The sequence below is a fragment of the Eschrichtius robustus genome, chromosome 17 (assembly GCF_028021215.1).
Source record: "Eschrichtius robustus isolate mEscRob2 chromosome 17, mEscRob2.pri, whole genome shotgun sequence".
In the NCBI taxonomy this organism is placed as follows: Eukaryota; Metazoa; Chordata; class Mammalia; order Artiodactyla; family Eschrichtiidae; genus Eschrichtius; species Eschrichtius robustus.
Window position 1 is genome coordinate 30,221,017 of NC_090840.1, and position 19,038 is coordinate 30,240,054.

At 34.4% G+C, this 19,038-nt stretch overlaps 1 protein-coding gene across 1 annotated transcript in view; it reads right to left on the reverse strand.

The window, feature by feature from the left end:
• Window positions 1-19,038, reverse strand: part of CNGB3 (cyclic nucleotide gated channel subunit beta 3) — a 158,867-nt gene that overhangs the window by 54,854 nt on the left and 84,975 nt on the right. The window contains 4 exon segments of the mRNA XM_068525484.1: window positions 7,790-7,912; window positions 8,646-8,710; window positions 11,700-11,786; window positions 14,515-14,565. Of these exon segments, the coding sequence (XP_068381585.1) occupies window positions 7,790-7,912; window positions 8,646-8,710; window positions 11,700-11,786; window positions 14,515-14,565 (326 nt within the window).

Here is a 19,038-nt window from a genome sequence, read left to right on the forward strand (position 1 = left end):
TTGTCTGGTGGCTGGTTTCCCCCAGAGTGATAGCAGCCCAGGCAGTAGCTATAAGGCTTCTTATAACTCAGAAGCCCTGCAATGTCTTAATCTCTTGCCATGTATATTTGCCAAGCAAGTCACTAAGACCAGCCCAGATTCAAGGGAAGGGATAGTTGAATATACCTCTCAATAAGAGGAGCAGTAAAGAATGTGAGGCTACCTTTAAACTACCCCACTAGTGATTAGTGTGGAATATCGTAGACATCAAGTGTATTTATGGAGATGGGAGAGCCCTTTATAGTTTAGAACCAGTTATTTTTTACTGATGGGAAGTTGAGAAAGTAGGTACATACTTCTTTATTTTCTACTCATATCTTATTATGTTATTGAATATATAAACCATGGCAGAGACAGAGGAGAACTTAGTTATATCTTAAAAGGGGAATTACTCTTGGTTGTAATAGGTAATTTATCTAGAAATTTAGTATTGAAGAAAACCAATTATGCTCAGAAATATACTTGGTAAAGATTCTGTACCTAACTCGTGCAGTTGCAAATGGAGAGACAGATCATAATAGCCCAGATGGGAAGAACATCAGGAACCAGGGCAACAGAAAAGAATATGATAAAGATTAGGACAGAACATATAAGATTCACTTAGCTATATTTGGTCAAGGGTTTCATGTATCCAGAGTGAGGTGGGAATAGAAGTTAGTATTACAACCCCATTGTATATATATATATATTGTAATTTTGGTACACAATTAGGTATACTACTGGGTATATTCCATACAGCTCTGTTAACATGGTCTGGATCAGACATTTCCACTGAATCCTTGAAGAAAAATGTCCCATATATAGAGAACATCTTCAGATGTTGTTACAGAGAGACATTTGGATTTAGTGGGTTCCAGCTAGCTATTCTAGTTTCCAGAGTAAACACAGAAAAGCAACACTTTTTACAGAATCCTGCCCTAGTCAGGCTTTTATTTCTTGTCTGCGTGTGAGACATAAACATTTGCAATTTAAGTAATGGTACATTTGTCTTTGAACAAGGATGGTCTTTTTCTTGTGAAAATAGATTACAATTTTCAGATCTTCAAATACTAAGAAGTTGAGGTTTACAAAGAAAGAATCAAACTGCACTTAAAGTCAGTATTCACATAAAAACAGATCTAGAAAGAAATCACTTGTTTTGATATTTAATACCTTTTTGAAGGACATGAGTTTTTTGTCTGTTTGTTTTACCTGGTAGATATAGGAACAGACAAAGAATTAACTCTTTGGTAAGGTTTGAAACCTCTATGTCAAGAGAATAAAAATATTACTACTCTGCAATATTTTTTCTAGCGGGCTTCCTTGGACTTACAAATATTATAGTGAACTTGATGTCAAAGAGAACCACCTTGAAGAAGTATGGAATTAACTTTATGGATTGCATTTTAACTTTTCAATTCCAATTTATAATTTCCTGTTACCTGATTTAGTGTTATCACAGGTCCTGGACCTGTGGGTCTCTTTGAATTAAGGAAATTTATTCACCCCAGTACAGCCCAAGAGTGAGACAGGGACCAGATTCTCTCCCTACATGGCAACTCTATTTCAAATGTTGGGATTACTATCCCCTGCAAAGTCCCTCCAGTGTTAAGAGGAACAAACACATGAATTACTTTCTCTCATTTTCTTATTTATGGATGTTAGAAAATAACAATTAAATGTAAAACTTAGGCATTGATTTTCCAAATCTGAAGGGTTAGCCTCGAATTATTTTTTCATACTGAAACAGTCTGCTATGTTAATTGGAAGTTTTCTGCCCGGATGCTTTGAGGTTTATTTTGGGATTCTTTTCTCAGTCATGTCTTACAGCCAGACATGCACAACCAAAGGTAAGATTTGTAATTTAATTAGATGGCATCTTATCGATTTTCTAGGATTAGCTTAATTAGTCAAGTGTATCCACCTCTAATATTTACACCCTGGGCAGATAGATCTTTTCAAGCAGATTCTATCTGGCCGATTTAATACCTGAGCTATCTTACAGGCTCTATATATACAGCCCCAAGTTAAAGCACTAAGGCAGAACTTGACATAAAACCATAAAAAAAATTTAGTGTGAAAATAGAAATTCTTCCTCTGTGAAACAAATGCAGCATTAAACTTTTCCCCCAACATTCTGTTTTGAAATATTTCAAACAAACAGAAAAACTGAAAGAATTTCACAGTGAGCACCCGTATATCCACGACCTAGATTCTATTATGAACATTTTACTCTACCTTCTTTGTCAAGTATTCCTCCATTTTCCATCCATCAATCCATCTTATTTTTTGGATGCATTTCAAAGTAATTTGCAGACAGTAGACACTTCCTCCTAAATACAGTACTTCAGAGTATATATATATATATAAAACTCAGAATATACTTCAGAATATTTATATATATATAAAACTCAGAATATACTTCAGAATATATATATATATATATATGTTAGAATATACTTCAGAAAAAAATATATATACTAGAGTTAAGTATTGGTAAAGAGTTATTTTAAAATCTTGAACATACATTGAAAGCACAAATCTTAAGTATACTATCTGATACTATTTGATGAATTTTGACAAACCCATACACCTGTGTAACCCAGAAACCCATCAAGACAGAGAACATTTCCATCACTCCAAAAAGCTCTCTTTTCCCAGTCAATCCCTGCCCGCACAGGCAAATACTGTTCTAATTTTTTTCTGTCTCAGATGAGTTTTGCCTGCTTTAGAATTTCACACAATGAAATTACACAGTATATACACTGTTGTGTAAGACGTCTTTCACTCAGAATAATGTTTTTGAGATTTAGCTGTGTTTTTGTGTGTATCAGTACTTTATTCCTTTTTATTGCTAAGCACTATCCCTTGCATGACTATGGCACAGTATGTTTATCCATCTTCCTGCGGATGAACACCTAGGCTGTTTCAAGTTTTTGGTTCTTGTGAATAGACATTCTATGAATATACTTATATAATTTTTTTTAGACACATATTTTCAGTTCTCTTGGGTAAATATTTAGGCTTGCAATTTTTGTTTTTAAGGTAGGTGTTATATTCAGTTGTAAAAGAAACTGTCAGATTTTATCCCTCCAACAATGTATGAGTTCCAGTTCCTCCATATTCTTACCCCAAGACTTGGTACTGTCAGTCTTTCTAATTTTAGCCATTGTGGTGGATGTGTAGTGGGACATGCAACTTTTAAAAGTACCCAATTTGATACTTTATGAATGGACTTTTAAACTACCCCAATCCATCTTAGTTCAAGGTTTCTGTAAATTTATCACTGAAGGCACCGAATATGGAGGAGAACGGTCTCATTAGAAGATAAACTCCTCAAAGACAGGTATTACACAATAGGAGCTTAATATATTTGTTAAATGACCTGAAAGAATAAGTGAAAGGTTATGCATACTTAGACTTAAGAACATAGGAAGGCTGTATCTGTGAGCACATCTATGCAATCCCCTTCCAGACATGCTGCCAGCTGCCTTTCATCTCCCTTCTGGTCTACTGAATTCTGCTGTTCTGGAGAGGTTTTGTTACATTTGTCTTAGTGTCTAGTGTAAAGACCATTCTTTTTTTTTTTTTTTTGTCAGTGTCTGAACTGAAGTATCTAGGGGACCCTGAGTTAATACCTTCATCCACCCTGGTCTCATCTTCCTCCTGTGTAAAATGAAGGGAGTAAGTTATCTTAAATTTCCCTAGCACTAAGATATGGGCAATCTGACTCTTTCTCCATCCCATCTAAAGTCATGATTCCCATGACAAACTTGCTTGCTATTTTTACTCTTTCTTTTGACAGTCTATGTGTTAGGGATTGAGGCTAGGTATTTGCTAAGAGGTTTGTGCACGCTGGAAAATTTATGTCAGAAAATAAATAAATTGGGGTATATACGGATTAAGGGACATTGGGAACATTTCTGGGTACCAAATAACCTTAACTACTTATGTTTTCCTTTTGAGCTAAGTAAGCCCTTTCCTACTTTGTCAAATTTTACAGTCAAATGAAAGATGCCATCTACTTAGTATAAATGAAAATGACTTCTTGTCTTCTATTGAAATGAACAGACATTATTATTCTGATGAGGATTAATAAAATAGTAATAAATGACTCATTTTAAATGCTCACAATGCTCCACTTATGCCCCACAGTTGCTGCATAATTCTAACTAGGAGAAAGTTTACAAGTCCAGTGATTTCATAAGCAACCTTCAATTTATAGGTCATCAGAAACCATCACGAGGGTTAACTAAAAAAATGCTTTAAGCTTACATGGTCAAAGGGTAATATGGAATAATAGAAGGGGCAGGTGATGCTTAAAAACTGTGGGAAAATGTAAGTATGTTAATAACTGCCATTTGCAAATTATCTTAAAATACATATAAATGCTGCTTTTAAAGACATTTTATTTGTAAGGATGTGTCCCTGACAGCTGGTAACAGGATTACTGGAGCTTTGGTTTTGGGTGAGAACCCTCCTGTCTAAAGGAGCAGAGAATGGGGGCTGTATCATACCAGTGCTGTGAAATGTATTGAGACTTGCTTTTTGGCCCAGAAAATGACCACTTTTTGTAATCTTTCCATGAGTAATTAAGAAGAATGAGTGGTTTCTTTTTCCAAGGAGGAAATGCAGATGGCCTATAGATACATGAAAAGATGCTCAACATTGCTAATCATCAGGGAAATGTAAATCAAAACCACAATGAGATATCACCTCACACCTGTCAGAATGGCTATCATCAAAAAGAACACAAATAACAAATGTTGGCGAGGATGTGGAGAAAAGGGAACCCTTGTACACTGTTGATGGTAAAGTAAATTGGTACAGCCATTGTGGAAAACAGTACGGAGGTTTCTCAAAAAGTTAAAAATAGCACTACCATATGACTCAGCAGTTCCACTCCTGGGCATATATTAAAAACAAAAACAAAAACATTAATTCAAAAAGATACATGCACCCCAATGTTCATAGTAATGTTGTTTACAATTGCCAAGCTATGAAAGCAGCCTAAGTGTCCATTAACAGACGAATGGAAACAGAAGATGTGATACACACACACACACACACACACACACACACACACACTGGAATACTACTCAGCCATGATAAAGAATGAAATCTTGCCATTTGCAACAACATGGATGGACTTGGAGGGCATTATGCTAAGTGAAATAAGTCAGACAGAGAAAGACAAATACTGTATGATATGTGGAATCTAAAAAATACAACAAACTAGTGAATACAACAAAAAAGAAGCAGACTCACAGATATAGAGAAGAAACTAGTAGTTACCAGTGGGGGGAGGGGAGGAGGGAGGGGCGTTATAGGGATAGGGAATTGAGAGGTACAAAGTATTATGTGTAAAATAAGCTACAAGGATATATTGTACAACACGGGGAATATAGCCAATATTTTACAATAACTATAAATGGAGGATAACCTTTAAAAATTGTGACTCATTATATTGTACAGCTGTAACATATAATATTGTACAGCAACAATAACTCAACAAAAAATGTTAAAAATTAATGAGTGGTTTCTAATTCTTGGGTACAAAGTTCTATTTGTATTTGTTAAATCAAGCTTTTTAATGGATTCTCAAATCTTTTATATCTTTACTGATTGTCTTTGGTTGCTTGATCAGTCAATAGTTGTGTGTTGATGTCTCACACTTTGATGGTGTATTTGCAAATTTCTCTTCCTTCTAATAATTTTTGCTTTATGAATTTCTTTGATTCATCATGTACTTTGCATTAGGTGCATGTGCATTTAGAACTGGTAAATATTGATAGTGAATTGAAACTTTTACCATTATATGATAACCTTATTTTTCCCTAAAATAATTTTTGTTTTAAAGTCTATCTTGACTAATATTATTTGACAGTCTCTTTTAGGTGGTGAATTTAATTCATATTAACTTATTCTGCTTACTGATATAGTTTAAGTTGTTTCTACAATCTTATCTTCTTTTTATTCTACTGATTCAGAAGTTATCTTCTCTATTTCTGTTCCTTAGTGATTATCTTACCACTCTACTCCAGCTTCAGTACACACATTTGTTTCTTAGACTTTGGAGATTGCTTTTACTTTCTAGAGAGTTTAGCAATCATTGAAAACTGTTGTAATTATAATTTATATAGAAATGTATCTCATAACAAGTAACTACAATAACTAATACAACAAAAATTTCAAGTAGTTTATCTTTTGTATTCTAGTGAGAGGGCTTTGAATATCTGGCCTGCACTATAGCTGGAATTAGACTTCTAAAGTATTAGAACAATGTAGCTTCAGTTTCTTATGGGTTGAAGCTGAGGTTTCTCTCTTCTTGTTCTAATACAGATTTGGTCATCCCTTCCTTTTTTCTTTACTCTCTCTCATACACTCACTATATGTTAGGTATTTAAAGAAGGCAAGTAGGAAGAGAAAGTAAAGAAACTTCCTTCTTGCCTTCTTTAAATACCTAACATATACTGAGTGTATGTTATATACTTAACAATGTTCTAGGCACTGGGAACAAGATATATTCTCTAGAAATGCTGCAGAAATACATCCAGGTATGAAAAGAGAAATAGCTCCACTTTTTCTGGATGGCAACTGTATATTATTTTGCTAATTTGATAAAAACACTTATCAGACTTATGGGTCTAATGATGTTGAATTACATACTTCTAGGCAATATTTAATATAGTTGGTATCTTAGTTTTCTTTGTAGCTACTTATATTAAACTAAATACATATTTAATTCACATTCTAAAGGGAATTACTTATAGATTTGGTTATACACTTTCTTCTTGTTGTGTGTGTGTGTGTGTGTGTGTGTGTATTTCCCTGATCAGTGGGCCTTCTGACTTTAAAATTCTAAAATTAGTTCTGGTTAAAAGTTCAAAAAATGTTATAATGCCTCATTCAGATCCTGCTCACTCTAGCTAGGGTGTAATTTTGTGAGCTATTTTTACTCTTTTTGCTCTATCCTATAATTGTTTTTCTCCCCAAGGCTGCTGTGAGTTGCCCTTCAAAGTCATGCTGGGACCTGTTATTTTCCAGTAAGGACATTGCTTTATAATAGGCTCAATGTCATTTCACTGGAGCAGAAAGTTAGTGGAATCTACCTTATGCCAGGCCTTTGTATCTACCAAAAGGAAATTTCACTATTAAATAACTAAGTTGCCGTTATTGAGCCCTGATTCTACTGTACTAAAATTTTCAGACAATCTCTTATTCTCAGGGTACTTGCATATCTAATTGTCAAGTTTAGTATATGATCCTTGTTACTCTGTAAGTGTTTAATTGAGTTAGTGGTTATAGCTGACTCATAAACCCATAAAACTCTTCAGTGGTAAACTAATTAGCCACTGCATCTGCCCTCTAAATAATTAACATTGTTCATTACTAACAATCAGCATAGGAGTTATTAAAAGTTACCTTACCACTCAGCTGTCTAAATCAGAGGCTTTCAAACATTTTTGTTCATGATCCTGAGTAAGAAATGCATTTTACAGGTTAATCCAGGACACACACACACACACACACACACACACACACACCCACGCACCCTACTAGGTATGACAGACTTGGATATTTTCTATTCTGTCCTCCTCTAGTCTATCCTCTTTCACTTAAAAACATACTGACCTACTAATAAAGAGTTTTTATTGCCCATTAATGGATTGTGATTTACAGTTTCAAAAAACACTAGCTTAAGAAAGCTCACACTGAAACATAAAATTAAGAAGAATCAATAAACGTTTCCTTCAAAATTAAAACTTACTTGTTTCCTTCACCATCATACACCCATCTGGTAGTTCCAATTCCTTCATAGTTTGAAGCCCAATAATACATACAGGCATTAATGTGCAGAGTAAAGAGCAAGTATCCAGTTGTTCGAATGGCTCTGACAGGAGAATAAATGCAAAGTAAGACTCATGTTGTTCCTGGAATACAGCCTCTTTTAACATTTTCTTTTCCTTAAAGTCTCTGCTGAATCTCCTTGTTTTAAATTTGTGAACTGTTAACTCTCATTAGTACAATATAAAATGATGGTGCCTTCACATGTTTTCTGACTGCAGTGTCTTGACTGGGACTGACAGGGTAGAAAAAAAGAAATCCTCTCTTTTCACAGATGGTATGAGTCAACACCCTGAAAGATATGCCTCCAGGGTCACCTCTCCACTTTGAGTCCCATAAAATACACCATGCTGATTTCACTGGATATCTCTGAAAAGCTCATGGGATTTTATGCTATGATTAACTGACTAGAGGTCTCTGGGCAAGTTAAGTTCAGAACAGCAAATGAATGAAAATTCAGATTAGAATGAATTGTCATGAGAGAGATGTAAAAACTTGTGAAAGAGCACATTTCTCTGTCCTTGTTCTGACTGAAGCAGGTAATACGTCCTCTTTTTCAGTGTTGTATTCTTCTAAAATCTAATATAACTTTCATACTTTTATCTCACTTCAAAATGTTCAAATCTACTTTAGAACACAACCCAATATTTTGCATAGCCCCAAATCTGAGATTATTCCCTTCTCTTTTGCAGGGAGGCCATATTCTTCCCAAGTCCTGTCTAAAATATTTCACCGTTGCTCTCTCTCCCAGCCCTGAAGTACATTGAGTTATACTTTACCTGTAGATATATGCCTTGTTCATTATAGACTCTAGGTGATGATTAAACTCAAAAAATGATGTGTACTATGTAGAAAACAAGCAAAAGAAATCCAAAAGTGCATTAGTCTTAAATACATCTATTATATTTAAATAAAACAATATAAAATAGACTTTATTTGTTACTGAAAATAATTCTATTCATGTCTTAAAAAAACTAAGGTCTGTCAGTGGTATTTTCCTCCGGGTAGTGCATTTTAACAAGGCGCCAAACTTCCAGACCTTCTTGCTTTATTTTATGTCTGCCCTCTAGTTATAATCTTGTTTGTAATGCTTGTTGAAAATCAAGCTTAAAAACATTTCTTTCCTTTTTTTTCTTTTTTAAAGCATGTAGTAGAACTTTATTTTACAATAATTAAAAATCATACCTCCCCCCAAAACATAAGTAAAATAGTAAAAAACACATTGAAATCATAAATAGGTGTTAAATCCTGTTGCTCAACACTAGCATTGTTTTTAAGCAAGTTGCATTAAATGTGTATTTATTTCAACAAAATTTAAAGTCCAGTTAATATTAGCATTTGTTATCTATTCTTGACATTATTCAAAGACATAGAGAGTTTATATGCATCTAATCCAAACAGTTGCTATTTGCCTCAAGGTTTTCTTCTGCTTACACCCACTTCTATAGCAACAGATACTCCCTACATGCACTCTGACCCCCTACTTTCTCTTTTTAATCTATAGGCTGTAAAATGCAAGAGCAAGAGCATGAAATCCAGAGCCAAACACCAATCTCCTCTCTGCCATTTATTAACTGTGCGACCTTGGAAAAGTCACTTAATATTTCTGTACTTTGGTTTCCTCATCTGTAAATTGGGGACAATAGAGAATGTACTTAGACTCATAGGATCTTACAGATAGGAAGGGCTATTAGAGATTATTTAGTTCAAAGATTATTTAGTTCAAAATTTCATCCAATGTAGATAAGACTGTAATAGAACATTTGGAATTAGAAAACAGCTATAATAGCAATGACTATTTAACTAGAAATATACACAAATGATTTGTTTTTCCAGAATTCCTGAGTAGGAAACATCCATTAAGCATTCAGATTAAGATAACTTCAATTTGTGGTAACTTGTTTATTGTGCTCTTAACAGAAGTTTGCACAAAGGCACATTTTAAAATTTAGCTTAAGTGTTCACTGTAGAGAAAATTTATATTCTTAATTTGTTTTCTCATATATAATTTGGAGATAGGTAAACGATATTTTCCCTAGAGAACTGCACATTAAAATGGCACACTTATGTGAAGATGACTGGACTGTGGGGCTATGTTGGCTTTCAGGATCTCCTATATTATAAAAAAAAACTACCTAATATAGTGAGTAGGTTTTTGGACACTGAAGGGACACAGAGATGGGGTGTGAAGAGTTAGCATTTTATAATTTTTATTATAATGCCAGACAAACACTCAAATCCATAGGGACCTGAGTCTGTCTCAGAGTTGTTTGCCTCTGAGCAGTGGCCTCCAGAAACGTCTATCCTACACTAGAAATTTGATGACGGACGGCCAGGCCACCAAGCTTCTGGGAACGTTAAGTTCTGCTCAATCTAGACCTACATTCTGTGGTCAAAACAGAAGTCTCTAGAGTTGTCTTGGATGGACGAGAATATAGAGTAAGGTCCCTCTTGACTTGGAAAAATCATGGGCGTGGAAGGAAAGCTCCTTCAGCCTGAAGTTTATTTGCCCATCTGATTATAGTAAGGAATTTGGAGTCAGAAAAATATGTGATAGAATCCAGATACTGCCACTCACCAGAGTGTGTCTGGACAGATTTTTTTACCCTGTTAATTCTCATTTCCCTCATCTCTAAAATGAGGTTGTTTGGAGGAATAAATGAGATAATGAATATGAAGTTTAACAAAGTATGTAGCTACAAGTATGTATTCAATAAATATCAGCTGCAGCTGTGTCAGGATCCACCCGAGCCTCCAGGTTATGTCATCTTGTCTTCTCAAGGTGTCAAAGCGATAGCCACCTAAAACTGATAACATCTTTGGTGTTCCTTTTAAGAAGGCTGTCTTTGGAAATACAAGCTATCATTGCTATTATTAAAAATTTATATGAAATTTCACATCTTGACTCTCCTCAGATTCCTCTTAGGTATCGGATAAAGCTATGGGTTATAAGATATTTATGTCTTAGAATCTTTTTGAATAGGTAATACATTCACATAGTTCAAAAACAATAGGAAATATATACCTTCATAGTCTTTTCTCCTATTCCTGCCCCTACCCATCCTGCTTTTCCCTCCAGCTTCTCATCCTTACCTCAGTTAACCATTTTTATTAGATTTTTTTGGGTAGTCTTCCACTGTTTATGTAATATAGAAAAATAGAATATTTCCCCCTTTCTGTTACAAAAGTTAGTATTGTTCTATAAACTGTTCTGTAACTAGCTTTTTTTTTTTTTTAACTAAGCAGTTTGTCTTGGAGGTCTTTCATAGAAAACTTCCTCTTTATTTTTGCATTACAAAGTACTCTATAGATATACTGCAACGTATTTAACTATTTCCCTCTTGATGGACATTTGAGTTGTATCTAAGTATATAAATAATTTTGTTATGCAAACTGTGCTTGTATTTTTCTATAATTATAGAATTTTTGATGAGTGAGATAAGTTAGAGGTCATCTAAACTAATACCCTCATTTTACAGCCAGTATTGCAGGCATTCAGTGACTATGTAATAAATAGTGACAAGTGGAAAAGAATAAAATTATAAAATATTCATTTGTAATTATAGCTGTATTTCAAAATACAAAGGCATTCCTATTTTAAGTTATAAAAATAGATGTTATGAGATATAGACTCAAAACAACAAAAAGCAACTTCCATCACTAGAAATAGGGATGTTTTTCATTCATTCAGCTTTTAAAATTCTTAGCATTGATGAGGGCATAAAAATGGAGGATAGTTTGGGAAAAATTAAGAATATGATACTTTTAGGATATTTTAAAGTACTTTAAGATTTCCATTATTATAATAAGACAGTTAAGTATAGTTATCTTACCTTTAACATCCTATTTGTCCTAAATATTGGATTAAACCCAAAGAAGAGGTAGAAAACATCAAATGGCATTATTGATGCCACATCCAACTGTTGGAAGAACACATTCACAATTATGTTGTGTTTACATGCTTTTAAGGACACGAATTGATTTATACCAATGTATGTAAAGGCTGACCAGTCACCATGAATTATTTGTTGTTTAATACAAAATTGCCTTCAGTTTCATATGCATGGTGTCACTGAAAGGTGTATTAGCACCCTGAAAACACTATTTCATAGCCTACTTCCAATGAATTTCATTTCCAGCTTCATGCATCTGATCTTGCCTTAGACACTGCATTTTCTGGGATTTTGTTGAGCTGTCACATATATTTAAGAGATGGCATGGTTGCTACTGATAAAATACACTTTAATAGTGTTTTAAACTTGGGGCTTTTGGACTGAAACTCAAGCCCATTCTTGATTTTATGTGAAACAATTGGGCATTCATTGTAGTGATATATTTTTATGTTTCAGGCAATTCTCCAGTGTTCAGGGCTAATTATATTGTTGGTGGTTCATCCAGACTCTTCAGTTCTTTCTACTGCTGTCTACTTTGTATCATATTGCTAACAATAAACTGCTGTGAACGTATCTATCAGAGACTGTACAGGCTAACAGAGAGGAGAGGAAAGAAATCAGTCCCATTTACAATTATCAGTTCCAATGGGAGAAGGTATTGAAAATAGTATTATAGCTAAAGATAATATATTTTACATTTGTGATGTATTTAAATTATTCTGGCCTTCGATTACTCTGGTAATTGTGAAATGACAGCATAACATTTGCATACTTTCCTGATTGCAATGATAACAATAAAAAATTCTTTTACATAAGATAATTATTCATTTTCATTATTTTTTACATCATCTTGAAAAATAGCGTACATTAAAAAAACATTTAATTTATTTAAGACAATTAAGAGCAGTTAAGAGTTTTGTGTAAGGCCATACGTACGAAATGGAAAATTGAGGTAATTAATTGTGTACTACAATTTCAAAGCCTAGTGCTATTGAAAAGGAATGGGACTTTCAGTTTGAATGAACACACGTTGGCTACTATAAACAAATTACTTACTAAAATAATTGGCTTAAAAATTGCATAATGTCATCAAATCTCATTGATTTTACCCTACAGATATTGAGCCTTATAACAAGTTGAGAGGTACACAGAGCAGTTACTAAAATAATGTCTTATAAATAAGGAAGCAGGAGCACAGAACTGTTGATTTGTCTAGTGCTATTTCAGGACCCAATTGCTCAAATACTCACTTGACTTTTCTATGCAGTTATTAATCATGTTTGATATTAATACATTAATGTGGATTTGTATAGATAGAGATGATTTATTTCTCAGTGAATTGTAGAAAATTGAATTAAGTACTGGCCAACACTGTACTCTGTATAAGGAACCTTGCAAAACATGTTGGGGTTGAAATAGAAGTAAGATATTGTTTCTGTTCACAAGAAGTTAACAATCTAATGGTGGAATAACCAAGCACAGAAATAGCTATAACACAATGCCATAAGACGTACAGGATGTGCTAAGGAAATTCAAAAGACGTGACTGCAATTAAATACATGTAAAATTTACATTTATAAATCCAAACTAAATATATGAGTTAAGTTGCCCTTATTCAAATTCAAGAAAGTGATTAAGTGTTTGGAATAAGGTCTGTGGCACTTACAAAACTATTCTTCCTCTTTGTAGGGTTCATCAAAGTAGTTTAGATCTTTTATGAATATGTCTAAGTATGTGGCAGTTTTTTACAGAGAAAATTAGTTGGAGATAAAATCGAATTGAAAGAAATTTTAATCACTATAGATCGCCAGTAGGGACAATTTGGCACCTAAACCCAGATTTGTATTTTTAACAATATTTGAGGCCACTAAAGTGTTGTCCTTGAAATGGGAGGTTGGAGTTCACTCATACAGATTGGGTAACCTTGGAACACCCTCAAATCTCTGCCTATTTCTCGGGGTTAGGAGGAACAATAAAAGATAATAAAGTACTTTGTAAATAATTATGGGTGAAAAAACTACACATGGGTGAAAAAATAATATTATACTGTTATTTGAGAAAAGGAAGATGCCATGTTATCTAAATAATTGCTTCTTTTTTTTTTTTTTTTGCTCTATGCCATTCTAACAATTTCCAGTGGTTTTATTTTTAAAATATTTTTATTAAAAAAATTAAAAAAATTTCATATTGGAGTATAGTTGATTAAAAATGTTGTGTTAGTTTCAGGTGTAGAGCAAAGTGATTCAGTTATACATATACATGTATCTATTCTTTTTCAAATTCTTTTCCCATTTAAGTTATTACAGAATATTGAGCAGAGTTTCCTGTGCTATACCATAGCATATATTTTGCTTATATGAACAAGAAAGAAATAGGAGTAGAAACAATTTTGTAGACTTTTACATCATCATGCTACATGAATTGGAGGCTAGAATTATGTATGGACAAGACAAAGTATACCCCATACTCCTTTGTTGACATTTAAATTGGAGTTTAAATGTGGGCGCTAGGATTTTGTTCTGCCTAGTAAAGACCCATATACTGAATTACACATTTGCACATACTAGGAAGTATACTGTATAATTATTGAGAAGCAAAAACTCTGCCTAATAAAACTTCATCTGTATAAACTTTGTTACAAAGGCTACAATTTTTACAGGAAGCAGATTTTTTTTTGGTAGAAATTTATAGATGGAACTTAAAGTCAAAATGGGAATGGATTAGTTGAACAACTTTGGAATTGTAAGTCACCTACCTGAAATTTTGTAGAACTCCTGTAGTGTCTCTTTAGTTCATTTGAATCCACCTGAAATATGTTATATTTATAATTCATATTAATTTTAGCCAATTTCATTAAACATTTTCTCACTTTAAAAATATTTATAGCTACTTCTTTCTATTAGTTCCTTCTAACATCAGCCTATCAATATTCTCTATCTTCCCATATCATAAATCAAAAAACCTTCCTTGGCTTTGTTTTCTTTTTTTGTATTGCTCTAATTGTCACACTAACGCTTCTTAAGAGAGTTATCTACCTTGCTTTGCTCCACATCCTTCCTCCATATTTATTCTTCAACTCATGGCAATTTTGGTGGTGATTTGACTTTTGCTCACTTCTCTTATTCCATCAAGACTACCATTGTGAAAGCCACCAATATAACCTCCTAATGATCATACCCAGGGAATCCTTCATACACTAACATTCTTTTATGGCACTCACCACGTTTTGAAATCACACATATATGTCTTGGCCCATTTATTTAAGATCAGTCTACTCCATGAAATGGTAATCTATCTCAGGACACGGTTGATTTTGTTTAGCAACTGTATATAACTAGTGACTATAATATATTAAAAGCCCAATAAATATTTGAGTGGATGAATAGGTAAAGGCATGAAGAGATGAGTAAAACTTTTGAAGCATTTGACTTTTTTGGGACAATTTTGTCCTTGGAACTTTCTCTTTCCAAAGAATCTGTAATGCCATTCTTGGTTTACTTTACTTCTTCAGTTCCAGTTTTCAGGGTCCTTCTTGCATCCTATGGCTAGCCATTTAAAATAAATATTTACCAGGATTCAGCCCTCTTCTCTTTTCTCTTCATATTTACTTCCTGGGAAATTTCATCCACTTTCATTGTTTCAAAGATCACCATGTATGTGGATGCTACCAAACCTCTACCTCCACTTAATAGTAGTATCTGGAGCTGTTGACCTGTCCAACAGCTGCTTATTGTCTTCCTCACTTAGCAGTCCTGCTCATCTCAAATTTAACCTACAACAAACCTGAATCCATCATCATTCTCCATTTCCCCTAAAGCCAGCCATGCTCCTCCTCTTATTGAGTATCCTATGAGAATCCTCATCTACACTAGCCAGTGATCCTACACCATTCACTCTCCTTTAGCCCTCATCCAACCAGCAACCATGTTCTACTGATTCTCCTTTCTCAAATTTTCTCATGCCTATTTTCTCCTTTTGGCTTTGGTTTCCTTGCCTTTATTCTTGCTTTCCTTGATCAGTTCTACAATGTCAGTGAGATGATCTCTCTAGATCAGATCATTAACAATTCTATTTATGTCAAATCCTATGACTTCACATGACTTAAAGAAAAAAAAATCCAAGCTCCCTTTCATGATATACAAAGCTCTACTTTCTCTGTCTCACTCACCTCCTGAAGCATCTCATACTCATTCTGTTTAACAGTGCATAGCAGAGTTTCTTACCTTGATGCCTTTACCTATGCTGTTCCCAGAACTTAGGACATATTTTTCCCTTTTTTAATGGGGACGAAGGTGTGCAGATAATTTCAATTAATCCATCAAAATTTGGACCAGGTGTTGCCTCCTTTATATGGTTTTCTCTGCATCAAAAAGCACCAAGGGCTCACCTCTGTCATGACTCACATCACAAAACTCCACCATTTTTCTTTTGTCTGTCCCTCCTTCATACTCTGAGCTACTTAAAAGGGTAGGGACAATATATTTATCCTGTGTTTCTCAGTTCCTAACACAATGTCTAACACACAACAGGTGCTCAGTAAATGTGTGATAAGAGATAGAGGAATAGGAAGGCATTTGTTAACATTCAGAATTAATGTTAATATTGGGATTATATTTTTCTATTTCACTTATAGGTAGGAGGAAATTGTCTGTGTACTATTAATTATTTGACCAAAGTATTATAACTTGGACACATGGAAGCAGCATCTTCTAATAATTATTATCCAGGCTGTCCATGTTCAGAAATTTAAAATTGCTGTTGAACAGTGTTTAAGATTTGTTAGCCAAGTTCCCAATTCCTGCCTCACCACCCCATATTTTGGGCTATAATTTCTACCCACGTGCACATACTAAATTTTACAGAAATATATTAGAAAATATATGACATGCTTATTTAATGATACTTTTCCCTGAAACAAAATGTCTTACTGAGCCACAGGCAGATATAGGTATATGTACAAGTTTACGCTGAATCATGTACCAAGCTTGAGTAAGATGAGTCAGCTCCTTCAAAGCTTATATGGAACAGACAGACATACCAAGTGCACATATCAAGAGCTCCTTCAAAGCTTATAGGGAACAGACATATGGAACAGACAGACATATCAAGTGCTAAGAAGTTAAGTTGAAGTATGACCCCATCCTCCAACTCTGGAAGAATGTTCTTAGCATATTTATCCCTTTACTTTCAGGGTTGTCTGTGATCCTATAACTGAAAAATGTAAGTGAAACTAAAACTTGCTAGATTAAATGAAAATGCTATCTGGTGATTCTAAAACCCCTTTTCTTTGGCGCACTAAATATATTCGGCATCCTTAGCCATCTGAGGATCAGCATACTTAATGGTTAAAAATTAGGCACTTTTTTTTTTTTTAATATCTTTATTGTAGTATAATTGCTTCACAATGGTGTGCTAGTTTCTGCTCTATGACAAAGTGAATCAATTATACATACACATATATCCTCATATCTCCTTCCTCTTGCCTCTCCCTCCGACCCTCCCTATCCCACCCCTCTAGGTGGTAACAGAGCACGGAGCTGATCTCCCTGTGCTATGCAGCTGCTTCCCACTAACTATCTATTTTACATTTGGTAGTGTATATATGTCCATGATACTCTCTCACTTCGTTCCAGCTTACCCTTCCCAGTCCCCGTGTCCTCAAGTCCATTCTCTATGTATGCATCTTTATTCCTGTCCTGCCCCTAGGTTCTTCAGAACCATTTTATTTTTAGATTCCATATATATGTGTTAGCATACAGTATTGGTTTTTCTCTTTCTGACTTACTTCACTCTGTATGACAGACTCCAGGTCTACCTCACACAAATGACTCAATTTCGTTTTTTTTTATGGCTGAGTAATATTCCATTGTGTATATGTGCCACATCTTCTTTATCCATTCATCTGTTGATGGACACTTAGGTTGCTTCCATGTCCTGGCTATTGTAAATAGAGCTGTAATGGACACTGTGGTAAATGACTCTTTTTGAATTATGGTTTTCTCAGGGTATATGCTCAGTAGTGGGATTGCTGGGTCATATGGTAGTTTTATTTTTAGTTTTTTAAGGAACTTCCATACTGTTCTCCATAGTGGCTGGATCAATTTATATTCTCACCAACAGTGCAAGAGGGTTCCCTTTTCTCCACATCCTCTCCAGCATTTATTATTTGTAGATTTTTTATGATGGCCATTCTGACTGGTGTGAGGTGATACCTCGTAATTTTAATTTGCATTTCTCTAATGATTAGTGATGTTGAGCATCCTTTCATGTGTTTGTTGGCAAACTGTATATCTTCCTTGGAGAAATGTCTATTTAGGTCTTCTGCCCATTTTTGGATTGGGTTGTTTGTGTTTTTGATATTGAGCTGCATGAGCTGCTTGTAAATTTTGGAGATTAATCCTTTGTCAGTTGCTTCATTGGCAAATATTTTCTCCCATTCTGAGACTTGTCTTCTTGTCATGCTTATGTTTTCCTTTGCTGTGCCAAACATTTCAAGTTCAATTAGGTCCCATTTGTTTATTTTTGTTTTTATTTCTATTTCTCTAGGAGGTGGGTCAAAAAGGATCTTGCTGTGATTTATGTCATAGAGTGTTCTGCCTGGGTTTTCCTCTAAGAGTTTTATAGCGTCTGGCCTTACATTTAGGTCTTTAATCCATTTTGAGTTTATTTCTGTGTATGGTGTTAGGGAGTGTTCTAATTTCATTCTTCTATATGTAGCTGTCCAGTTTTCCCAGCACCACTTATCGAAGAGGCTATCTTTTCTCCATTGTATATTCTTGCCTCTTTTATCAACATAAGGAGACCGTATGTGCATGGGTTTATCTCTGGGCTTTCATTCCTGTTCCATTGATCTATATTTCTGTTTTTGTGCCAGTACCATACTGTCTTGATTACTGTAGCTTTGTAGCAGAGTCTGAGGTCCGGGAGCCTGATTCCTTCAGCTTGCTTTTTCTTTCTCAAGATTGCTTTGGCTATTCGGAGTCTTTGTGTTTCCTTACAAGTTGTGAAATTTTTTGTTCTAGTTCTGTGAAAAATGCCATTGGTAGTTTGATAGGATTGCACTGAATCTGTAGATTGCTTTGGGTAGTATAGTCATTTTCACAATATTGATTCTTCCAATCCAAGAACATGGTATATCTCTCCTCTGTTTGTATCATTTTAATTTCTTTCATCAGTGTCTTATAGTTTTCTGCATATGGGTCTTTTGTCTCCTTAGGGAGGTTTTTTCCTAGATATTTTATTCTTTTTGTTGCAGTGGTAAATGAAAGTGCTTCCTTAA